The 27098-nt window shown below is 31.8% G+C and overlaps 1 protein-coding gene across 1 annotated transcript in view; it reads right to left on the bottom strand.

Annotated features, from left to right (window-relative positions):
• Positions 1–27098, bottom strand: part of LOC114336730 (chondroitin sulfate glucuronyltransferase) — a 43168-nt gene that overhangs the window by 15040 nt on the left and 1030 nt on the right. The window contains exons 2-5 of the mRNA XM_050647286.1: positions 17812–18116; positions 16215–16421; positions 7521–7687; positions 3025–3487 (exon numbers count right to left, since the gene is read on the bottom strand). Of these exons, the coding sequence (XP_050503243.1) occupies positions 3025–3487; positions 7521–7687; positions 16215–16421; positions 17812–18116 (1142 nt within the window). The remainder of the gene's footprint in view (positions 1–3024; positions 3488–7520; positions 7688–16214; positions 16422–17811; positions 18117–27098) is intronic.

A 27098-nucleotide genomic window follows, 5' to 3' on the forward strand; every position in this document is an offset into this window, starting at 1 on the left:
TCAACATAAATAATCTAACTAAACGCTTAACAAACCATTAAATATTAATATTATTTCAAATTATTGTTTACCTTATTGATATAATCACGTTTTTAGACCCAAGACGTAAGCACCACCTTCCACTACGGATCTTGTCGCTTACTGATTTCGGTGTCTCATCTTTTAAGAAACTCGTTTGGCGGTTAGAACATTTAAAGCCCGTTTTAGTTGGTTTGGAATTTTTTCACAGCTGCTTCTTTTTAATAGTCGATAGGACGTAAAAACTATTTTATTTTGATACCAAAACATAAATTTAGAAATTTTGGCGCTTACGCCTTTTTGTCGTGACGCCATCGACATACTCTTTTATTCAAGGTGTCCCAAAAATAGTGGAACGGTCGAATATTTCGCGAACTAAACATCGGATCGAAAAACTGAAAAACACGTTTTCAATAATTTTTAAAAATCTATCCAATGACATCAAATACGATCTCCCACTCCACCCCTTGGAGGTGGGGTGGGGGAAACTTTAAAATCTTAAATAGAAACCCCCAGTTTTTATTACAGATTTGGATTCCTTATGTCAAAGTAAGCAACTTTTATTCGAGACATTTCTTCGAATGACGAATAGATGACGCTATAATCGGAAAAAATAATTTATCGTGATACCATCGGTAAATTATAGAAACGGTCTAATATCTCGAGAAATACACTTCCAAATGAAAAACCAAAAAATACGTGTATAATATTTTTCAAAAACCTATCGATTAAAACTAAACATGACCCCCTCCACCACACCGCCTGGAGGTGGGGTGGGGGTAACTTTAAAATCTTAAATAGCAACCTCCAGTTTTTATTGCAGATTTGGATTGGTCATAAAAATTAAGCAACATTTATTCGAAACATTTTTTAGAATTTTTGATAGATGGGGCTATAATTGGAAAAAGACAATTTATTAGCGCCATCTATCAACCATTCAAATGTTGCTTAATTTTTCATGACGAATCCAAATCTGCAATAAAAAATGGAGGTTGCTATTTAAAATTTTAAAGTTACCCCCCACCCCACCTCAAGGGGTTGAGTTGGAGGTTCATGTTTAGCGTTACTGGATAGGTTTTTGAAAAATATTAAACGTATTTTTTGGTTTTTGATTTGGAAGTGTATTTCTCGAGATATTAGACCGTTTCTATAATTTACCTATGGTATCACGATAAATTGTTTTTTTTTTTTGTTTGAGTGTGGGATCGTATTTGATGTCACTGGATAGATTTTTAAAAATTATTGAAAACGTATTTTTCATCAGTTTTCCGATCCGATGTTTAGTTCGCGAAATATTCGACCGTTCCGCTACTTTTGGGACACCCTATATAATAGCAGACTAAAAATTAAAGGAATAACTCAGAAAACACAAAAAATCGTCAATATAACTTAATTAACCTATGAAATGTCAATAGTGTCAAAATTTCGTAACTGTGGAATAAACTTGCCTGAGGTTGGACCAATAGGGAACTTGCACTTTTTATTTATTACATAAAAATGTTCAATATCACGCTTCAAAAACTCATAATTTAGAAGTACAAATTTAAAGTCTTCTTTATCTTAAAATAGTTCAAACGACCCGTGACGTCACAGAGTTTAACTATGTGGTTCCGTTTATGGTTATATTTACGTATATTCTTCTTCTTCTTCTTCTTTAGTTTATTGGCCTCCACCTACTTGGGTATTTGGCCAGCTCGTCGTCGGGGAATAAAGGAAAAATATTTACATTCTAATGACATTTATCGTATGTCGTTGTAATAATATATACCAGTTTGTTGAGATTGGAGTTTGATACAGTTTTTGAAGGTAAGGAAAGAAGGTTTACTATTGAAAATAAAACCATTTTGTAAAAGTACAAATTTTCTGTCAATAGTCCAAACGATCAAAAACACTTTTAACGTTACATAACTGTATTTTTTACTGACGTTTATAATGTCTAATTTAAAATTATATACAGTCCGAAAAATGAAAGAATACCCATGAACGAACATATAAAACACGCTGTATTTTCCTGTCACCGTGTCACAAAGAAAATTGTAGAGTGGAAGTACATGTAACAATAAGTATTACATGTACTTGCGCTGGCCAATTTTTTGTGTGACACGGTGACAGGAAAATACAGCGTGTTTTATATGTTCGTTCATGGGTATTCTTTCATTTTTTCTACTGTATACAATTGGTGTAGAATGTAAACATACAACCCCGTTACGTCACGACGCGTTTTGGGGGTGGCTGGTATAAGTTGAATTTTTAGTCGTCTTTAGGGGCCAAACGAAAGACAAACAAAACTTTTTTATCTTTGATACGGGTTCTAAATTATGTTCTGTTGTGATTTATACCATTTTTTTCGAATTTAAAATTTTATGCAAGCTCCCTATTACAAACAAACATTACGGCGCGTAAATTTTAATCACTCCTCCTAGTTTAGAAACAGGGTATAGTACATTTACTAATTATTTTTTTTTGGTAGGATAAATGCAATGGAGATGAGACATCTACGAACTATAGCCGAAAAGACCAAATGGGATAGAATAAGAAATGAGACAATAACAAGGATAACTAAACAGGAACCAATAATGAACAAAATAATAAAGAGACAGTCAAACTGGTATGGACATCTGATATCTGATGAGAATAAAACCCAGTAGACTAACAAGAAAAATTCACGAAACAAGAAATATTGCAAAAAGACAGCTCGATGAAAAAATTGATACATCAAATATCAGATGCGGGAAAAATTAAACAGAAAATGCTTGAAGAAATAAAGATGATAGCACGACAGAATGGAAGAGATGAAATCCGACACCTGAAAGGGTATAAGGAAGGGGAGTAAGAAAGAATAATTAATTTTGTGCTATATTGGACAAATTCTGGGTTCCAATGGAAGTTGCTGAAATTAAGATGAGGATCAAGATGAGAAATCAAGCATTTTCAAGAAAGTCGTCTGCTGAACGTTTTCATCTACAATGCGTCACCGTAACATGTCAATCAATCTTTAATACTTACCCTATTCAAAAAGTCCACAGTAACGTTAGAATACACATCTAAAACAAGTGTTAAACTATCTAGACCAATTTTCTTTAGAGCCAAATCCACAACAGCAAAATTTAAAGCTTTATATTTTTCTATATACAATGGATTTGGAGCTTCTGGTAGTCTTATAGACAACCATGCAATTTTAACATCATCATTCTTATATTTTGTTAGCGAAGATGTAACGAAACTTTTCAAGTCTACATATGGATCCGTAGTTCCTTTGCTGTCACTGTTGTATTGGTAAAACAATACTAACAACAGAAACGTTTTTTCTTTCCTGTCCATGATGGTTGCAGCATAGCTTTTTAAAAATTCCATGGCCATCGCTGTGTCCGTGTCTTCAACGGGAAGGACAATATGAACTCTTGAATTCTCAGTGACGTAGGGGACTGAAATTAATTCGATGTTTCCAAGAGGTTTGCTAACCTCGAACCTATAATAAATAAAAATAGTGAATTAAGCCATACTAAACAAAAAAAATCTTACTGGATATACAAAAACGATATTAAAAATTCTTTTAGAAGAAATAAGTCGATTAATACTAGCTATAAATTAAAATAAGTTAAATATAGAAGAGTGTTCCAAATTCATCACCATCCAGCCCCAATCATCCACAGCTGAACATATGCCTCTCACGGGTTCGAACCTGATCTATTCTGCGAAGCTATTATCCAGTTTTTGTTACGTAGGTCATCAGTTGATGCGATGATATAGTATTGAATATCCCTACCTTCAACTTGCTTTGCAGCAGGTTCGCGCCAGTGCGCTTGAGCGCATTGAAAAACGTTTAACAACTGCTCCCATTCTCTTTTGTAAATTACTCCTCGATTTAAAAACATATTCCGGTGTGCATCACTACGATTTGACAGACAAAAAAGAAATTTTCGCGTTTTTCTCAAAACTGCTTTTTTCAAAGGCAGTAGACATTGTAACTCAAAAACTACTTGACTGGTCCAACTGAAATTTTGTATATATTTCCTTTAGACATTTTGTGAGGTAGGTAACTCTGTCGAGATATTTTTTGTTTTATGCTTATTTTTTGTTTAACAATAATAAATATGTTGATTTTCACCCTTTTGTTCATCCGTTGTTTTGACTTCTTGAGTGATACCAAAAAGTAAAAAATCATTAAAACTACAAAAACTCGAGAGTTATTTATTTTATTATTTATTTAGCGTATGGCTACATCACAGTTTTTGTATATAAATAAAGATAACAATACATTATAAATAATAATTAATTTTTATAAACGAAAATTTAGTTGAAATTTGTTTTCTGTGTGTGTTTCTTGCATTGCGACCAGATCAACATCGTCATCCTTTAATAGTATGTATAGAATTTGACATTTTGCTCTACTTATATATAGAGTGTTACCTCGAGAAACATAAGCTAATACAATAATTTTGAATTTTTTGTTTCATATGATCCAATGATGAGTTCTGATGTCCACCGCAAAATCCATTGTTTTTTAGGTGTCTTTAAAAATTTAAAGACTGAAATAGTTTTTGTACACACTTACGACTACTGAAAGACAAGGAGAAGCGTACTTTTGAAGTGTGTAAAATATATAAATCCTAGCTGAGCGCTTTCGGTTTATAAAGCCATCTTCAGAGCTATGCTACAATAAAAAGGTCTCTAATGAATAATTGATCTTGGAATTCCACATGTTTAACTTACGTCAAAAATTTAAAAATTCGTATTTTGTATGTATTTTTAAATTTTTGACGTAAGTTAAACCTTTTGAATGCCAAGATCAATTATTCATTAGAGACCTTTTTATTGTAGCATAGCTCTGAAGATGGCTTTATAAGCCGAAAGCGTTCAGCTAGGATTTATATATTTTACACACTTCAAAAGTACGCTTCTCCTTGTCTTTCAGTACTTTAAAAATTTGCCACCGTTATTATTATTTACTTATTACTTATTTTTAAAATATCACAAAAATGTGCTTGAAATGTTGATTTCAAACCCTACGCCTCTCCCCCTCAAGGATAGCTATGACAACATTTTGATAGGCAACCCATTTAAGTCGTATTTGTCTATGTATAAAATTTAATAAAAAAAATTTCATCTGGTAAACAGATGGATGAAGGTCGACCTAGATTTGGATCCCGTACTATCATAGAATAGAATAGAATAGAAATATGCTTTATTGTCATGAAAAATTTAACAATTTTATAGACAAAACTTACAAGAATCATAAATAAAAACAATAACAAATACAATTTACTAAAATTATATAAATCGTCAATATAAATAAAATGTAATAAAGAGAAACAAAAAACAGTAACAATCTATTGCAAAATTTAAAAAAAATGCAAATTGCGTAATCTACCTTAAGAAATTTAATAAGTTAAGCTGTTGCATATGACACTTAAATATAGATTAAGATTCTATTTATACATAAGAATACTGTAATTTCTTAGTTATCGGTTAAGAAACTCTGCTATTGAATAATATGGTCTTTCAGATAAATAGGCTTTTGTCATTTTACGGAACTTGGGGAAAGATGTTGCAGATTTAAGTTGTAGAGGGAGATGGTTGTATAGTTTTTTTGCAGAATATAATATAGATTTCTTTACTAACTCACTGGACGGAATCGGTTAATAAATGTCAAAGGTAGAATTTCTGGTGGTATAGTCATGTCTAGGTCTTGATGGAAAGACGTGTAGATGTTTACGAATTAAGCAAACAGTTTCTAAAATATATAAAGAAGGTAGTGTTAGAATCCTGTGACCTTTGAAGTAGCTTCTGCAATGTATTGTTCTTCTGAGGCCAAACAGATATCTTATTGCTCTTTTTTGTAATTTAAAAATAACATCGGATTGGGCAGATGTACCAGAACCCCAAAAAGGGATACCATATCGAAAATGGGACTCGAACAAAGAAAAATATGTTATTTTGGAAGAGTCTAAATTCATTTCCTTCGAAACAGATCTTATTGCAAAGCAAGCTGAGGATAGTTTCTTGCTTAACACATCGATATGAAGGGACCATTTAAGGTTGCTATCTAAAAAAATACCAAGAAACTTTACAGAATCAACGATACTGGTCTGGCTGTTATGAAGAGGTAAGGGTTGAAGAGCTCCTTTATAGGATAATGCTACTGTTTTATCTACGTTAAAAGAGAGTAAATTAGAATCGGACCAACATTTTATTGTGAGTAGATCAGAAGTTATAGTAGCATGAAGAGTTGCGATATTTGAGTTGCTCCAAGTGATACTGGTATCATCAGCAAAAAGAAAAACTTTTCCATCGATTTTTAAACTAGTGATGTCATTAATAAAGATAAGGAAAAGTAGAGGACCCGATACTGAACCTTGTGGTACCCCACATACAACATTTTTGAGACTAGAGTCTGTATCATTTGCTCTAACCAGTTGTTTCCTATTATCCAAGTAAGATTGAAACCAGTTCAAAGAACATCATGTAACAGTTTTGTGAAAAAACCCGTTTTTGAAGTTATACTTCTTTAGGCACGAGGGTGAATTTTTACATTCCCTGGCGCATGCGCACACCGACAGTATATTAGTCAATTATCGTTATATATGACAGTATATTTAGTCGCTCAAACGTTATACGGGATCGTATTGGGTGTTAAAATCATCTGTCAATAATTGTTGGAGATTATGGATCAACAAATGTTGTGTATATTAGTTTTTATTGTTGTGATGGCAGAGAAAAAAGCAAGTTTATAATTGTAGTGACTTTATAAATAGTTTTTAAAAGCGACAGGTACGTAATAATTGTAAATGTTTCAGTATCCTAATAAAAATTACATAGGTACCTACCTATTTGGAAAGTTTAAAATATGCTTTGTTTTACATAATTTGATTACCATCAAAATTTCTGTCAATATTCACCTAATATATTGTTTTCTTACTCTGTGTTTTGTTGTATTTTAATATTTCAATATTCTACAAAAATCAAAATAATTTGGTTAAATTCGGAACTGTCAAAAGTTTAAACCGTTTAGTTCGTCGATCTTCCCACATGATGCAGGTGTCTCCGTGGGTAGAAGTGTAAGATGAATGAATTCCAATACTAACTGCGCAAACATAAGCCGGTTCGAACCCCAATAGAAACTTTTATTTTTTTGTTTTTTTTTATACATTTTATGATTGTAAGTATATTTATTATATAATTTTTTTTTCAGAAAATACCTATTTAGTTAAAAAATTTTCCGACAATTATTGTTCAGAAATCATTTGTGGCATTTTTCAATGTGTTTGTGTATGATTTATTCTTTTATTTTTTAATTTTTGGTACTGTTTTAATAAAAATTTTTGAAAAGTAGTAAGTATTAAAATTAGTTTAATATTTAAATAAAATATAAATAAACCTGTTTCAACTATATTAATTTCGTTGAAATCATAATAATAGAAGTATAACTTCTCACGTGTGTACAAAGTACACACACACATTCTTTTTATAAAAGTAAAAGTATGTTTTTTGGAAATATGTACCTTTTTATTACTTCCTTTCCATTACTGGAGTCCTTAAATTTTAAATCAACTGTATAATCCATTCCCCTACTTAAATCAAATATTTTGTAACCATTAATAAGATCTACGTATTCAAAAAGATTTGAATAGTTGTTGGCAGTTTTTAATTTGATTTCCTCAATAATGTTCTAAAATAAAAAATTAGATTAGTTTTTTGTATACAGGGTGAGGCAAATAAAGGGCCTATTAGAAATATCTCGAGAACTAAAGGCAACAGAATCATGAAAATTGGAATAAAGGGGTTTTGAAGGATGATCTATTAAATGAAAATATTTTCATCTCTTTGCAACTTCCGGTTATACCGGAAGTTGCTTATAACCTCGTTTTTTTAAATGGGACACCCTGTATATTTTTACATTTTTGGATTCTCTTCAATGTCTTCTTTCTTAAAATATGAGGTTTTGTAATATTATACGGGGTATTTTAAAAGATAAATACGTTTTTTTATTAATTTCGTAGTAAAATTAACACCCTGTAGAATTGTAGTAGTTTGACATCTAAAACTCTACTTACGTTCAAATGATTTTTAATATACTCTACTATTGTTAAGAATCATTAGTATAGCTAAATTTTTAATTTTAGTATACAGGGTTGGTCGAAACTCGGAATGAGTATTTTCTGAGTTTTCTTAAATGGAACACCCTGTATTTTAGTGTTGTAATGAAATGATATTTTATGGTACTTTTTTATTTCTTAAGCATTCCCTATACATAACTGTTTTAATTTGTGCTTAATTGTTAATCGCACCAACAATCTTAACTAAGTAGGTATTTCGATAGCTAAACCATTATTGGTAATTTAAAGAACCAGTCTGGATTAATATGTATTTATTTCTGAAAAATTATTTGGGATTGAGTATTTTCACGGCCAACCTAATAAAATTTTACGTATTTTTTGTTGCAATTAATGTTTAGCTTGAATCACCAATAACTCACAAATTAAAGCAGTTAGGTATAGGGAATGCTTAAGAAATAAAAAAGTACTATAAAATATCATTTCACTACAATACAAAAATATAGGGTGTTCCATTTAAGAAAACTCAGAAAATACTCATTCCGAGTTTCGACCAACCCTGTATACTAAAATTAAAAATTTAGCTATACTAATGATTCTTAACAATAGTAGAGTATATTAAAAATCATTTCAACGTAAGTAGAGTTTTAGATGTCAAACTACTACAATTCTACAGGGTGTGAATTTTGCTACGAAATTAATAAAAAAAACGTAATTATCTTTTAAAATACCCTGTATAATATTACAAAACCTTATATTTTAAGAAAGAAGACATCGAAGAGAATCCAAAAATGTAAAAATATACAGGGTATCCCATTTAAAAAAACGAAGTTATAAGCAACTTCCGGTATATAAAGAGATGAAAATATTTTCATTTAATAGATCATCCTTCAAAACCCCTTTATTCCAATTTTCATGATTCTGTTGCCTTTAGTTCTCGAGATATTTCTAATAGGCCAGTTATCTGCCTCACCCTATATATGAATCTGTTTACTATAGACCGGTCTAGTTAGACTCAAAAATAGGAGTGAGGTTACAATAATTACCATCAAACTGAAAATTGTCAGGATTGTTCAAAATACCATCATAAATGAAATCTAAAAAGTCCTCATAAATCCGACCCGTGCTAAAAATTTTACGCGGGGTCAAAGGTCACCAAATATGGTTTTTAGCGATTTTCAGCGAAACGGTAAGTTTTATCGTAAAATTAGCTCTAACAAAAAATGTAGGTTAGATAATTGTCTATAAAAAATATCTTAATACTTTTTTTCCTAAGAGCCACTGTTTTTGAGATACACCGATTCAAAGAGTTGGAAGACTTCTAATCGTCATAATATATGTATTAGTTACACCAGGTATATACATCACTGAAGCTGTAGCTGTAATACAAGTAAACATAATATTCTATCGGTCAACTTAACTTTTATTACAAATAATAATATAAGATTATAAATATGATAATGTTTCTACTATACAGCTTGCGGTCTACCGAGGGATGCAATGTATAAGCTGTATTTTACAGTGCCAACAAAAAAATCTTTACAAAGTGAATGTAACGCGAAAATAATAAGAATTATTTGAATTTTACGGCTTAATCCCAACAAAAATATTAAATTGATATGACAAAGCATTAACTTATAATAATTCTTTTTATTTATGCGCCTTAGTTCAATTTGTAAAGATGGGTTTTGTCGGAATAAACACGTTCGTCGGCTAATCTAATCACCCTACCTATTCTTTTCTCAGAAGGGTGAACATAATAATGAAAGACAACTTTATTTGATGGCTATAATTATTTTACGAGAAATATTAAAGTTGCAGAACAACGTCGTAGAACTTCAGCAACATCTTCATCTTCTAATATTTTATTTGATCAATCTATGACAGTATCTACCACTCAACAGAAATTTCTTGCAAATATGTACTCACAACAAATCTCGGTTCATTTCAATGCTGAAAGATAAGTTTATTGCTGAAAATATATCGGTAAAACAAGCTAATAATGATGCTGACGTAATGATAATTGAAACAGCCATAGAGTAATTCAATTTAACAAATACAACTATTGTTGTAGGTGAAGATGTTGACTTGCTCGTATTACTCACTGGTAGAACTCCAATCGAAAAAACTATCTTTTTTTTAAAACCTGGAAAAGCTCAACACCAATCGGAAATATATTCATCGAAAAGTTTATTTACTTTTGCAAAATGTCAAAATCATATACTATTTTTACACGCAATACAGTGGCGACGCGTGACTTTTTCTGAAGTGTTACCAAAAACCAGATGCAAAAAATCTTATTTAAAAAAATGAAGATATGGCTAAATGTATATATACACTCACCGGCACAAAATTCCGCCACCCAAAATTTTTGATTAAGTTTGACAATCTATAACTTTATTATTTGTACTTCGATTTTCAAGATTCTTACACAAGTTTGTAGGTACATTTATTGATGTCAATTGCTATTATTCCGGTAACAAAATTTTTTGCTTAGATTATACGGGAGTGAATGTAAGCGTTGTTTTTTCTCCTAACTTTAAAAAATTCTGTGGAAAAATTGGAGGGCTGATTTTGTTTCATACCCTTTTTGTATTATCCTGGAGGTATCACTAAGGTCTTGTTTTTTGAATTATCTGAATATCTCTTTTCTTGTAAGAGCTGTAATTAAAAACACTGCTTAAGGTTTATTTAATTAAAAATATCAAACGCACTAAAATTAACAAAACAAAACAAATTTAACAAGAAAACAAAACAATTCAATAGCGGTTATGTCCACCTCTTGCAGCAACGACTGCTCGCAATCTGTTTAGCATCTAATAAAGATGTGTTTTCCTTGCTTGGGGAATAGCCCGATATTCCTCTACAAGGGCCATAAATGTACCAACTGGATGTTTCTGGAGGCCTAGAATGACGGCAGATAGCTTTTTTTATTCATCCCATAAATGCTCAATATGATTGAGATCTGGGCTGCATGCGGGCCATTCTAATCTTATCAATCCAACCTCAATTGTATGAGTCAATCAGTGTTTTTATTTACAAAAAATGGTACAGCTCTTACAAGAAAAAAGATATTCGGATAATTCAAAAAACAAAATGTTGGTGATGCCTCCGGGAAAATATGACAGGACTATGAAACAAAATCAGCTATTCCATTTTTCCACAGAATTTTTTAAAATTAGGAGAAAATACAACGCTTCCTTTCACCCCAGTACAATGACATGCAAGCAAAAATTTTTGTTACCGGAATAATACCAAACAATATGAATACATGTACCTACAAACTGGTGCAAGAATCTTGAAAATCGGAGCACAAATAATAAAGTTATAAATTGTCAAACTTAATCAAAAATTTTGGGTGGCGGAATTTTGTGGCGGTGAGTGTAGCTTCAATAATATCATTTTGTATATGACTTGAAACTCTCGAAAAAACAGATGTTTCTAGATGTTGACAAAATTTTTGATCTTTTTTGGCAATTAATGTTAACAATTCCCCGTAATTTCCTCGATTGTCAGAGTCATCGCACTCAAAATGATCACGAAACGCTAGTTCTTGTTTGGCCCAAAAACATACAGTATCTCTTATAAGTGTGCTAAGGATATTGGGACCGTGCAAGTTCGGCAAAGCGACCCCTATTTCTACGCTCTATACTAAAATTCGCACTTTTAATTATATTGGCCAATTATATTAGTCGTGGTTACTGGATAATTGTCAAGGCCATAGTCCAAAAAAATAATAAGAAGAAAAAATTAGATTCAGGTTATGTTATGAAAACCTCAACAATTGTATGTAGTAAATAAAATTAGTTATTAAAATGCAGTACTGCAAGCAAAATAAAATTAATTAAATTTACCTTTATATAATAATTGCATATCATATCAATATTGTGGAGCAATATATAATTTTTCTGCTTCATTGACAGAAGGTATGAAATATACGTCAATTTGACAATTTCAATTGACAATATGAATTATTTAAGATACAGTGGAGCCTCGATTATCCGTCTCTCCATTAACCGTCACCTCTGTTAACCGTCAGGGTCCGTACATTTGTATTGACTACATAAGCAAAAATTGAGGCATCAATTCATTTTGTATGAGCATTGCGATAAGTCAGACTATTGGTTAATTTGTGATGAGGATGCAAACGGCTATAGATTGCTGAGATAAATGATAAATTCGTTGAAATGGCAACAGAGTCAGACGAAACAGCTTAAGAAGCTGACACAGACTTGGAATTTGACGGTGGCGATGTCGATGATGCTATTGTAATCGACAAAGGTTTTAAGAAACTAGAGAAGAAGCTAGATCTGAGTAAAGAAGCTAGAGAAGCTGCTGCAATAATTCATCGAGTGGTATTCTCAACAAGAAGCCAATAAGGTAGATTGCGAGATCTTACGCCGATTAAGAAATTCGGCCAACAAAGATTTTAGAATATTTTAAACCAAACTGATTCGATTGTACGTACACGAATCCTTATATTGTCGAACAAAACATACAAATAAAATTTGATAATTGTACTAACGAACTTTTAATTTTTTTTAATGTTCTGTTAACCGTCTTTTCGATTATCCGTCATACCCTTGGTCCGGTGCCCTGACGGATAATCGAGGTTCCACTGTAGTTGCAATATTTCTCCGCGACTCACGCAGGGTCGTTTCTCGTTTCCCCTTCCAAGTACTTGCACACTGCGAATATCATATACCTATCTATTTTTGATACTCATTATGTTTAGCAATATTTGCTTTAAAAGCTTGGTTAAGAGAACTTTTGATTTTTGTTTTGCCAAACTGAACCAAATTGGGTATACATCTTACATGTAGGTAACGGAGAAATTTCATGTCTCCTTTTTAAAAATCTAACACCATTTAAATCGTGAACCTGGTCCACCCATTTTTCTGTAGAAACCAGAAGACATGCCCAACAATACAGTATATTTTTCTTGCAACGATAATATAACCAAGGATTTTCACTGTACCAACTAAATTTAAAATATCGAACTACTTTTGTTGATTCCTTTTTTAAATTGTTTAAAATAGGTCTTTCATTTTTAATAATCTCATTTTTTTCTTCAAAATTATACAAGGAGCATTACTTTTCAAGTAGTTGATCGATTAAGAAGCGACACTCATCTATGGTTAACTGCGCGCACACTTTTTATAGGTACTGTCACCAATTTTAAATTTGGTAACAGCCCTACTGATACACAGCGCGCTTATGCCGTCGCTTCTTCAAAATTTTCAGTCACTACCCGGTCCCGAGCGCCAGCGTGCGTATATAACCATTGTCACCAGAAATGAGTCTGGTAACAGAGTATAATAAAGTGCAACGGAGTCACATAAACTCGCCAATATTTTCGTGTCTACGAGTAGTTGGCTATTTAGTGAGATATTTACTGAGTTAGGTACTATTACCACATAATATAATAATATATTTCTATTGGTAAAAATATTGGTAAATAGAATTATTCATCGTCATAAAATATTTATTTGCAAGATTTTTAACTGTTACCAATGGTAACAGTGGTTACATGGACGCTTCGCCAGTGACGCAATAACTGGCTCTGATACGACATCAGCATTTTTCAGGAGGGGTAAAACGACTGTTTTTAAAATGTTTGAAAAACAAGATTCACTTGAATGTGCTGAAGTTTTTAAAAAAACTAATTCAACTCCACAAGAAGTTATTTCCAACGGAATTAGCTTTTTTCTACAACCACTATTCAAAGTGCACTTTTCTGCACGGTTTTATGTTAGCAAACTTGATATTTTCTCACAGTATAAGATATTTGACATTAGTGTGCAGAAAAGTGACGTTTCTGTGCCGCAAAGTTCTTTTCTGCACAGTTGACTACCTCATTCTGAGTAACGTTACATTCTGTTTACATCCGTGGACTACCGCATTCTGAGTAACGTTATATTCTGTTTACATCCGTGGTTAAACTTTAGACAAATATATAACCTATAAGACAATTATTATATTTAACTATAGCATAGAAACTAAATTATGGATGTTACAACTGTTTTATTTTACAATTTTATTCTTATTAAACATTTTATAATTATCAAATAACCAATAAGGATAGAGACGTCGAATGAAGTAGGTTTTGTGTAAATCCGTGACTGCATAAATATAATGTCAATAATGTGTAATAATTGTTTAAATTTAAACAAATTAAGGCAGTGCATTAATTTTTTAACTGATTTCTGTGCAATTTATTTAGGTATAAGGAATTTAAATTGATTAGTAGGTATTAATTAAATACAGTTTAAAATTTATCACACAGGTACCTATTATAATTAATCATCATTTGGAAATTGTGATTTTTATTTTTAGGAAAAACTGTGCTTGTAGAAAAAGTATAATGTGAAACACGTGCAGAAAGGTAATTTCTCACTCGTTTGAATTGCGGCACTCGCTTGCGCTCGTACCGCAACTTTTCAAACTCGTGAGAAATTAGTACCTTTCTGCACTTGTTGCACAATATACTATTTTCTCTCTATATATGGAGCGCCTAAGAAAACTACGTGCTTAGATAAGTTTCGATATGCATGTTTTTTTAATAAAAGTACTCGAAACAAAAAACAAGTGCAGTTATCTTGTCTTCCTCCAACCTCAGCGGCTGCTCATCAACATATTTTTCGGGTATATCACCAAGTTCAAGTGTGGCTTGGTTATCAGCTAGATCCAAAAGACTGGGGATGGAAATTAGTCGACAGTTCATTCGAACCAATTCAAACTTTATTCCCCCCTGGGCCGGAAAAACTCTTGAACACAATTTTTTGCAACTGTAAAAAGGGATGTAGCGCTAAATGTGGTTGCAAAAAAGTTGGACTGTTTTGTTCGGTAGCATGCACTAATTGTCAAAACCGGTCGTGCTCCAATGTTGAATCACCAACAATTAAGGATTCATTTGATTCTATCAAGAATCTATTAAGAACAAGGGAAGCAGAAATATTAGAAAATTATGAACCAGTTTGATAAATTTCCCTTTTTTTTTAATTTATACCGCTTTATATAACTTTTATCATTTTTAACCCTTGCCAATATCAATTATTAAATAACTTTAAATTAAACAGAATCATAACAGATCCGTGGAATAGGCCTACTGGGGAAACCACGTTAAAAAACGCGCTAAGTACACTACCTCAAAGGAGGTGTGGAAACGTGTGCGCATATTATGACGATTACCACTTTTTGAATCGTTATATCTCAAAAACGGTGGCTCTCAGGAAAAAAAGTAATAAGGCATTTTTTATAGATAATTATCTAATCTACATTTTTTATTAGAACTAATTTTACGATAAAACTTACCGTTTCGCTGAAAATCGCTAAAAACCATATTTGGTGACCTTTGACCCCGCGTAAAATTTTTAGCACGGGTCGGATTTATGAGGACTTTTTAGATTTCATTTATGATGGTATTTTTAACAATCCTGCCAATTTTTAGCTTGATGGTAATTTTTGTAGCCTCGGATGCGTAAGTTGACCGGAGTATAACAAAGAATTTTTGTTTATTATACAGTATGTAAATCGTTCAGCTGGACATAGGGAATATACATTGATATAATTGTGGCAACTGCGCTAACCTGTGTTAGTTGAAGTTTCTGTTCGAGTCGAGTTCTGGTGCAATAGCACTGTTATAATGAATAGAATGCGTGAGTTTGGAAGCAAGGCTGTCCATAAATAAATCAAAAACAAAGATTATGATTAATAAGTTAATTTTACTTTGATTTTTTTAAATATTTCTTATTTAAAAACTATTTTCAAAATTAAACAGTTTTCCCATTCCCTTTAGGCCAAAAATATTTAGCTACTACATTGTCATGTTTTGACGTTTATTTGTGTCAGTCGAAATGAATTGTCAATTTTGAGGTTAATGCCTCAAACCAGGGCCATATTGTCATGGAGAGAGTGCTGTTGCCACAATTATCTCAATGTATGTTCTCTATGTCTAGCCGAACGATTTACGTACTGTATATAATCATATCCCTTCTACCATACAATGGTGTAGGCTTCAGCCCCCCTGAAGACGTCTGGAGAGACAGACACGTATGTATGGGGATGGTATACCTCTGAACCGAAATGAAACATGAGCTACTTTTTGATATTTAAGAATACTTAAGTTATAATCATATTTACCCTTAGATCCACTAACTCCTCACTAGTATGTTTCCTTAGTGTTGTAAAATCGTCTGAGAAAAATACATGAGACTGATTAAAATAACAATTTCTTGGCAAATCAAAGCGGGTAGCTGCTTTTGCTCCTTGTCTCTGCCCTGGTGGCCACGTATCAATTAGAGGTTCTGATATCCTTTTAATTTCATTATTTATCTTGGTCAACCTTTGCTGAAAATAAAATTTTTTAAGTACTAAATATTTTAAGAGGTTCTTTTAGAAAGTTCTGCGAACTTTCATAATTGCGGCAACAGTGCGTCGACAGTGACACTATACTGTCAAAAACAAAGGCTATACTATCACAAATATTGTGATAAAAATAATTATAAATAATTCTATTATACTCATAGGCGCGCTAAATGTTGCCAAGTCAGTAAGTTCGATTTCTTGTTATAGATAATCGGTTTTTAGTAATTCCAATGTCACACAAAATCTAGGCATGGGATAAAAAAGTTTATTTGAAGAAAGCGTATTTTTTTGTTTTTCTTAATGGCGGTACAGACTTGTGTTTGTAATATTTTAATTATGGGGTAATTTCCACATACTAACATATTTTTCAAATTGGGCTCTGTACCGCCATTCTTTAGTATATTACGAATATGTGTGCCAAATATCTCGACTAAATATTCAAAATTAAAGCTGAAATCTTGGAACGCATTTTCCGCGTGCTGATGTTGCCTCTTAATATATCTATTATTATGATTTCACTACCTGTATCATAAAGTGCGTTCGCAGAGTGGTCAGGGACTAGTCCCTCAACTCCTAACCTGACCTAATATAAATAATAACGTTAATAGATAAATATACATACAAGGTATATTTACTATTATTTAATATTAATAATTATTAAGTGTTTCAGAAGCGACGTCGGTCTTACAGTGGCCATTTCGCTTGCGGAGCGCTGGATGACAGAGGAGGTAGGTTTAGCAGGTAGGCATTTGTTGTAATCTCGGCGACGAGAGGGCGTTTTAAAGTACCTCGGAAACTATCGCTGTGACTGAGATGTATTTTGAAGATTCCAGACCCCCTCTATAAAGATGAAAAAAAAAGATAGAATCACTTTGATAGTAAAAGCTGCCAACAAAATGAAAGTAGCATAGCATGCAGTGGAACAACTTATGCTAATAATAGCTTTAAAACATCATTTCAGTAATGAAGAAATGCATAAAAACGAAAGTATAGGATTTAATAATACAAGCCGCTGCTTCACTGAAGTGGTTTGGGTAGGACATATCGTTGGACAAAATGATACCAGGTAGACTAAATTCATCATACAGTGGACACCTGGGTTACTTAAGAGAGGTGTGGGTTGACCTCCAAAAAGATGGCCGGACAATGTGAAAGTAAAGGGGGGAAGACAAAGGCACTAGATAGCAAGAAACAAATTATTGCTAAGGGAAAGATGTAAGCCTCCACTAGGCATTTCTACTTTATAAGTACTTAAAAGTAGTTTGAAAATGCAAACACACTCATCAGGTGGCTTGGTTTAATACTACACACATTGCTGAAAATTGTCAACAAGTACTAATCCTTTCACACTTTAGCCTAAATGATTACTTACTCTAAGAAAATAAGCATTCAGTAAATAAAAGTCTTCTTTTTGTAGCACTGGATATATAGTAATAGCTTTATTAAATTCTTCCTTTTCTGATAAATCTTTCAAGTAAGGAGCCAATTCAAATTGCTTGATCCTAAAAGAATGAATACTTTCCATTTGAATGTTCTGCTGGCAGTAAATTCCTAAGCTGTGGAAGGCACATCTTCCTATATTTTCACTAGGATCCTCTGAGACGGCATTCATGATACACCAATCCAGGTGGTTTCGCATTGCTTTTAGAACAGAGTTGCTTAAAATTATACCTGCATCTGAAACAAAAGACTTGATATTAACTAACTACAAGATGAGCATTGGATTATTTTTCCCAGGAAAGAATATATTTAGGTAACCCATTTCTGCCCAAATTATTTTTTTTTCAAATTTCAAAACTTTTTGGATTTGCAATTTCCTGGACATAGTCTCTGCTCTTCCTATGCTTCTTGTACTAAGAGTCAAGTTTAGGTAGGGAAATGCTACTGATCAACAAAAATCTAATAAAGTAATATTGGACTTATTTACTTACTTGTTTTTAGAGAAGCCATGAATTTAATAATAATATGAATCAGTGGTATAAATATTGGCCAATATGACTTAGCTCTGATTTTAGTAGCATATTTTCCAACATACCAGTAGTGTTGATCTATACCAGTGGTGCTCAGACTTACACTGCATGGGATCTACCACTAGTGTTGCCAGGTCCGATTTGTTTTTAAGCGGTACATATGCAAAAACAAATCGGGATTTAGGGTTGTAGATCGGGACAAATAAACAACAATAGCCCAGTAAATGACCGTTCTGGAGTGTAATTTTCATAGTCAACTCCGAATTGCATGAAAATCTAATTTTAGGTTCTATTTACTGTCTACTTCAAAGTTGAACTTGTACCATTGGTTGCTTTTACTTGGGGGGTGACAGTTACAGTTAACCCGTCTCGGGGGTAAAAAACCGAGCGTTTAAAGTAAGTCCCAAAATGGATCAACTGACTAACTATAAAAAACAAGTCGATACTTTTCAAGTAATTGTATCGAAAAAAAATATTCTTAGCAAAAATGTAGCTTTTAAAAAAGCAAAAAAAAATTGACTTTTAGAAAGTCTATAAAACCAGTAAAAGCAAAGTTGTAGCTCATTAAAAATACGTTCTTATTCGTCAAATTCCAAATCGAATTTTTCAACTTGAAATAACCAAAAAATTGAGCAATTTTCGGGCAAAACCAATTAAAATTTTTTAAATTTTGTTTTATATAAGTCTCTAGCATTAAAACTAAGCGAGTTGCGCTCAAAATAAAGATGGCTTCTTTTTTGGTAAAAAAAAAATCGTGAAAATCTCCCCCTATTTAGCACGATAAATAAAATTAATCGTTACCGCTTTACCATTTACGTCATTTATGTATTGTTTATACGATCTGTAAGATTTACCGGTTGGGAGTGCTTAGTTTTGAAAAAAATTGGTTTTATAGTAAAAAGAATTTTCCTAAAATATTGGAAAATGCCCTTTTTTCAAAATAACTTAAAAGTATTAGGGATACTAAAAATCTCAAGGAGCAAAAAGAAGGTAGGTTTTGCTTTTATAAATATGATAGATTCATTTTGTTTTTCTGTAAGACAAAAATTGGTTAAAATATGGCTGTTCATATTTTTCATACACTCGTGATTAGTGACTCGTTCAGGAGCTTTCAATCGTGTAAAAAATACATAAGTAAAGTAAATTGTTTGTAAAGCGGTAACGATTAATTTCATTTGGGGTGCTAAGTAGGGGGAGATTTTCACGATTATTTTACCAAAAAAAAAAGGAGTCAACTTGATCTTGAGCATAACTCGCTTAGTTTTGATGCTAGCAACTTTTTTAAAACATAAAATAAAGGTTTACTAAAAAAGTTTTAATTGGTTTTTCCCGAAAAGTGCTTAATTTCTTGGTTATTTCACGTTGAAATATTTGATTTGGAATTTGACGAATAAGAACGTATTTTTCATGAGCACAACTTTGCTTTTGCTGGGTCTATAGACTTGACGAGTTCCCATTTTTTTTTCATTTTTCTATAATATGCTCCATTTTTGCTAAGAATATTTTTTTCGATCAAATACTTTTTGAGTTATTTGTGAAAATCGCCTGAAAAGTTTCTATAATCTGTATTTAATCCTACATAATAATAACAGACGAAATTACAAAAAAAAACTCGTAGATTAAGTAAACTATTTTGCCGCTTTTAGGAGTGCCTTGTTTTTATGACATAGTTATAAAATTCACTGCAAGTCCACCTGAAATTGGTTTTCGCACATAAACTGCAAACGTCCAGCGATCGACTGCTAGTAAAAAAAAATTGAAAATAAAAAATTTTATTTCACATTTCTATTTGATAAAACGTTGTAACTACAGAGAGTTGTAATTAAAGATGTTTTTCATCTTAATTTTACTTGGATGTTAATGCACTTCATGAAGTGCATGGCACTTCATATCATCCACAAGTGAGTGCAGTCTCCACCTTTTCCATGTGTATTTTTTCCGTGAATCGCGATTGACTTCAAAAACTTTGGCGATCGACCGGTCGATCTTGAGCACCGCTGATCTATACCCTCTATGAATATATTATATACTTGCGGTTAAGATATATAACTTGTCTTGTATAGGACACTTCACTAATCAATTTTCCCACAAAGTTCTTGTTGCCTGGTATTCATTTTTTTTAATGAAATAATAAATCTCTACTGGTACCTAAATAACTTATTAAAAAATATTCATCCAATTGTAGGTTCAGGACTGAAAGCTAATATATCAGATAGTAGTCTTGATCCTAAGGCCAAATGTTCACAATCAATTTTAGCGATTGTTTTGTCAGTATAAAAGTCAAAATTATTACAGTATCCTCTACTTCTACAACAATCCCAAAATTTGTAGCTGAATCAAATAAACTTTCCATTTGTACATTGCTTCAATGAGTTATGTCCATATTATTTCACAATCATTTCATTTACTTTATTTTTATATTTATCAATAATAATATTTGTTAAGACATTAGTTATTGAGGAATAATTTCTCCTAAATGTGATAAAATATAAAACTTTTTATGCAAATCGCAATAAACAAATTTGAAATTAAAAAAAAATAGAGTTTTGCACAGATTCACATCCAACTGAATACTGAAATTCTGCATATTTTGATAATACTAAGTATAAGTGTAGTATTTATACATAATAGGTAAAAAAATCAATCTGATCTGGAATTTTGGGACTGGGTAAATTTTTCTGACAATTGACTAAGAGCGTTTTTTTCTTTCTTTTTTGTTCTTCACACAGTCATGTATCTTTATAACAGTCGGCATATGCAGTTATGTCAGTGAATGTGTTAATAGCTTTAGACTGCTTGATCCATTCAGCCACGATAGATAATAAATGCTGTTTGTTACAATAGTAAGAGCTCCTTTTTTTCCCTCTGTTTAAAATATTGTATTTTGCTTGTTCCCTTTCTTAGGATCACTAAAAAATATATGTAGAAATTGTTCCTGTGGAGAAAATACTGATTGTAATCATTTTTTGAAAGATACTGAGAAAATTATATGGCTCAGTGCAAGACGAAGATGGCACATGGAGAATCAGAAGAAACAACTATAGTCCAACCATTTTTAATTGAAGGCGACTCATCTACAAATTGAACTGAGAACTATCGGCAACAATGTTAATTGTTAAAACTAAATTTATACCGGGGGCATTTTTATTGAGTATTCCTTGCCAATGTGCATAAGGGAAAAAGTAAGATGATTTCATAAAATTTACCTCGGTAACAATATACCTCTGGTCTATGGGTAATATTTACGAATGGCTAAGTTGAACAAATTCCTTGAATACTGTGAATCATTGGTAACCTTATCAATACTTCGCTGGTCTATATATTTACGTCCAAGGAAGGGTGAGAATCCAAGAAAAATTTTACTCGTCAACAGGTGTCTTTAGCTGCATAGACGTAAGGTAATGGCACCAGTAGTGGACAGGGCACCTATAGGTGACACTTATGAAAAAGATCAATCAAATAAGGTTAAAATTACAGAAATCTTCTCTGACATAAATTTATTTCTTTGCTGTTAGTGCCATCTATCAATGAGCATTAAAAGTAGTTTGTTATTTCCGAACCCAAGATGGCTATTAATAGTTTTCACAAGTAGATGCATGGTCCTATGGTCTTAAAGTTTTTTTGTTATTAGAGTGACTAAAAAGGTAAGAAAACATTATTAATATTTTTTGGTACTTTTTATTTAAGTTTTGATATATTAAGAACTAATGCTAGTGAGGGTTGGAAGTTATTTTTTTATTTATTAACAAATTTTAGTAAATAACCTTGAAATAAACAAGATACAAGGGGTGTCACCTTTAGGTAACTAGAATTCATGTAAAAAATTTTTGACCCTAGTACATGACACCCAGTGTCAGGTATTGGTTACAATCAGAAAATGTGGGTTCCAATAGGTGACAGCTTTTTTTGTTATAGATTTAAAAGGATGCCAAGAAAAATATTACAATACAGTCATGAAGATATGGAAGCAGCTTTGGCAGATTGCCGAAATGGAATGCCTACGGCAATCTCTGCCAGAATCCACGAGTAACCTTGCTCAACAAATTGAAAGGCAAAAATCCAGTAGAAAGAAGAATGGGTCCAAATCCAATATTTACTGCAGAGGAAGAAAATAGGCTAGTGCAGTGGATAATATCAATGGCAAGTCAAAAATTCCCAATTACAAGAATAAGCATTTTAATCATATGTGCTAGAAAATTGGCGATAGAATTAAGTAAACCTCTGAACTTAAAAAACTACAAAATTGGAAAGAAATGGTATTACGGATTTTTAAAAAGGCATCCAGAAATTTCTCAACGAGTTTGCCAAAATCTTACCAGCAGCAAAAAAAATGTAACTGAACAACAAATTAAAAAATGGTTCACTGAAGTTTACGATTATCTCTCAGAAGCAAATTATTGTGATATCCTTCAAGACCCTACCAGGGTCTTTAATGCTGATGAGTCAGCCTTTTTTTTAATCCAAAAGGACAAAAAATTCTAGCAAAAAGAGGTGACCGATCTGTCTACCAAGCTGTTGGAAATGATGAGAAAGAGTGTCTTACTGTTTTGGTAGCATGTAATGCTGCAGGTAGTGTTGGTCCACCAATGGTCATATTCCGATATGTAAGGAATTCCAGCAGTTCTGGCGGAGAGTGTACCAAAACAGTGGGGAATAGGTCGTTCAGAGAGCGGATGGATGACTGCTGAAGGATTTTTTGAATATATCACCAATGTGTTTTTCCCGTGGCTGACAGAAGTTGCCAAAATACCTTTGCCCAATATTTTATTTGTGGATGGACACTCATCCCACCTGACTTTGCCTCTAAGTAATTTTTGTATTGATAAGGGTACAATATTAATCGCATTATTTCCAAATTCAACCCACTTATGTTACAGCCACTGGATGTAGCTATATTTAAATCTCTAAAGGGTGCCTGGAAAGAAAATGTCCTGGAATGGAGATTAGAAAACAATATGTCTGAATTAAAAAAAAAACACAATTTTGCACCACTGCTAGAAAAAATTTGAAATTCAAAAATTACTCCAGACATTGCAAAAAATGGTTTTCGTAAATGCGGTTTGGTGCCATGGAACCCAAATGCAGTGGATTATACTAAAATTACACCACCTACTGAAGAGAATAATCAGCTTCAAGAAACAATTCAAAACTTAGCTCTGGAAGAAAACTTAGACAACGTAGATTGGATGTCCTTTAAGTTAACATTAAGCAAACTTATTGGTGAACAAAAAGTTTCAGATTTTGTGAGAGGTATTCAGGGCAATGAAGACAAATCACTATTTAAAATTTGGGAGAAAGTTTGCGATTATGTGACATCATCTCAAAAATATCAAGAACGGACATTTGTTGATGATCAGACAGTACAAAACGTGACAATTATGGAAAGACTGGAAAACATAGAAGAAAAAGAAAATATACCTGATAAATTAGAAAATAATATAGATGTATCAGTTATTCACACAACACCTGTAAAACATTTTACTCCTGAAAAAATTCCAATAGTAACATCAACACCAGTTAATATAAACATTAACATAGAAGCAGGTCAGTATGTTCCATCACCTTTTTTAAAAGGGCCTTATTCTGACCGGAAACGAGCAAGGAATCTTTAAATAAAAGGAAAAGAAAAGATACCGTCTGTTGTGACCTCTGATTCATGGCAAGAATACAAAAAGAAGCAACAAGAAAAAGAAGAAAAGGAAAAAAATAAAATTGAGAGAAAGAAAAAGAGAGAAGAAGCTAAGGCTGAAAAAGTATTAAAAAAGAAAAAGAATAAAATTGAGTCAGGATCAGAAGATAGTGATGTTAGTGACGTAGAGTATGCAGAGTCTGAAAATTCTGGATGGAATGAGGATTTCGAAGATACAGGCGCTGAAGATATACAAAAGCTGATCATAATAGAAAATTTGAGTGAACTACAAAATGGTGATTTCATTCTAGTGTCATTTATGGGAGGGAAAAGAAATTCCCAAAGATTTAAATATGTCTGCATTGTTCAGAAAAAATGCTCTAAGAACGAATTATTAGTTATGGGATGCAAATCTATTGATACTACAAAAAAAAACTTTTAAGGCTGTTGAGGATGATGTGTCCACAGTAGCTTTTAATCAAATTTTGGTAAAATTAGAAAATCCACAAGTGGTGCAATCTGGTGATAGGTTTAAATATGTTTTTCAAGCACCAGTTTCCGATTTGAAAGAAATGTTTTAAAATCTTGTAGTTTTTGTCATAGTTGGAAGTTTTAATGTGTTTAAATTTAAGAAGTAATGTATTCAGTAATTTTAGTTTTAAGTTTTTACATATTTGTTTGAGTAGGTACTTATTAAAAATGCTGCATTTTCATATTTATATTTTAGTTTATTTAGGTGTCACCTATAGGGTTCTTGTGTTGTCACCAACTGGTGACCTTCAATTTTTACCTGTCATCTATAGGGGAGCATGTATTTTATCAAAAAAAATTAAAAATAAAATCTTAATTAAACAACTTTGCGATTTTTTTAAAGATATTTATAAAAATTAAGTAGTAATAGTCACACTAAAATGTTCTGTTGTGACTTTCTTCATCTATCTTAGTCAGTAAAAAATTATAAGTTAATTTGCAATCTAAGAATGTCAGGTACTGGTGCCATTACCTTAGACGTGGTGTGTTTTTTTCTTGTGACATGAGAACAAGCCACAATTTAAGTTTTAAATTAAATTTATTTGACGTTTCAATTTCCAACTTGGAAATCATTATCAAAATATAAAACTTTAATAATTTAATCAAATTTTGTTTTTGTTGCTTGGTAAAAAATTCTTCTCTAATAATTTAATTTTATCTCACTCATTCATATTGACAATTCAGACATAATATGTTATATGTACATTTTAAAGTAGATTTATTTATTAAATCTTAATCTTCGATTCATTGTCTTCACTCTTGTTCGTATTCTCGCTGTCTTTTCTTTCGTTTACTTGATTAAAAAAAACTCCACCATGTTTTTATTTTTAATAGGCGTGTAAATTGGAAATATTTTCTGATGTTTTTAAAACTTTGGAGCAAAAATTGCAGCGAGTTTGTTCTTAGTTCATTAAAATGAAACCAAACATTGCTTTTTGGTGGTGCCATTTGCTATTATTCTTTCACGTTTTAATAGCTGCAAAATAATATTCATGCGGTTTCCATAGATCAAGGATAGTAAATGAAACTCAATACATAAACACACATCATAATGACAATTTGAAGTGAAAACTGACCTTGAAATACTGTATAGGTACTCTCTATTAATAAAATTTTACTTTATTTACTATTTTACTTCGAAAATAAGCCACGCATTAAGTTGAAAATTCAATTTATTTGACGTTTTGACTTCCACTTCGGAAATCGTTATCAAAATACAAAATATAACTAGATACCTATCACTTTCAGAAGTGGAAGTCTAAAAGTCAAATGAATTGTTTTTTCAACTTAAATTGTGGCTTATTTTAAAAGTAAAATAGTGTATAATCATTAATATAACTAATATTGGATACAAGATGGTTCAAATGTTTGGAATATATGTGTTCTTTCGTAAACCAGCGACATTCAGGATAAATCCTGAGACAGGCCGATTTTTATTTTTGAATTATGATTTTTTGACATATATGTCATACTAGTGACGTCATCCATTTGAGTGTGATGACGTAATCAGTAAATTTTTTAAATGAGAATGGGAGTCGTGTACTAGCTCATTTGAAGGGTTATTCAATTATCTATTCAGTAATATAAACATTGATATAATTACTCATACAGTGTGTCTAAGAAAAATTATTTTTAATTAAATTAATCGACACAAAAAGAAGAACGTGTGTAATTTATTTAATTCAAAATACATTCTAATGCTTTCAGAAGATAGAAAAAATGTTTATTTCACAAATAAACATTGTTTTTCCCTTAAATTAAATAATGTTTAAACTGTCAAGGGGAGATGGGTGGCAGCTCGAACATTAAAATTAAGCAAAAAGCAATGTTTATTTATCAAAAACCATTCTTTTCTGTCTTCTGACAGCAATAGAATGTATTTTAAATTAAATAAATTACATGCATTCTTCTTTTTTGAGTCAATTTAATTCAATAAATTTTTTCTTGGACACCCTGTATAAATAATTATGTTAATGTTTATATTGCTGAATAGAGAATTGAATAAACTTTCAAGTAACTATCACACGACTCCTATTGGCATTTAAAAAAATGATCGATCATGTCATCACATCCAAATGGATGACGTCACTAGTACGATATATGTCTCAAATATCATAGTTTAAAAGTAAAAATCGACATGTTTCAGGACTTTTCCTTGAAGTCGGTGGCTTACGAAATAACGAATTTATTCCAAACATGCATCATACTGTATGTAATTGCATAAGATGCCACAAAGAAATAGATTCAGAAGAATATTTACTTTATTTTGTTAGAAAACTAGAAAATATCTGTCAAAACACATATAATGATGATTTAATAATTACATAGATCTTAGATTTAACTTTTACGTAATTACTTACCTGTTTATATAAATAATAAATAATTAAAATATTATTTTGGTACGCCACTGCAAAGTTGACAAGAGAACTATTGGTGACTCATTTTAAGTGCGATGTTGCCAATGAAACACCTTCAATTAAAAATAGTTGAACTATATGTTAATGAATTGAATAAAGGGTATGATATTGT

Source organism: Diabrotica virgifera, chromosome 3, assembly GCF_917563875.1.
Source record: "Diabrotica virgifera virgifera chromosome 3, PGI_DIABVI_V3a".
Classification (NCBI taxonomy): Eukaryota; Metazoa; Arthropoda; class Insecta; order Coleoptera; family Chrysomelidae; genus Diabrotica; species Diabrotica virgifera.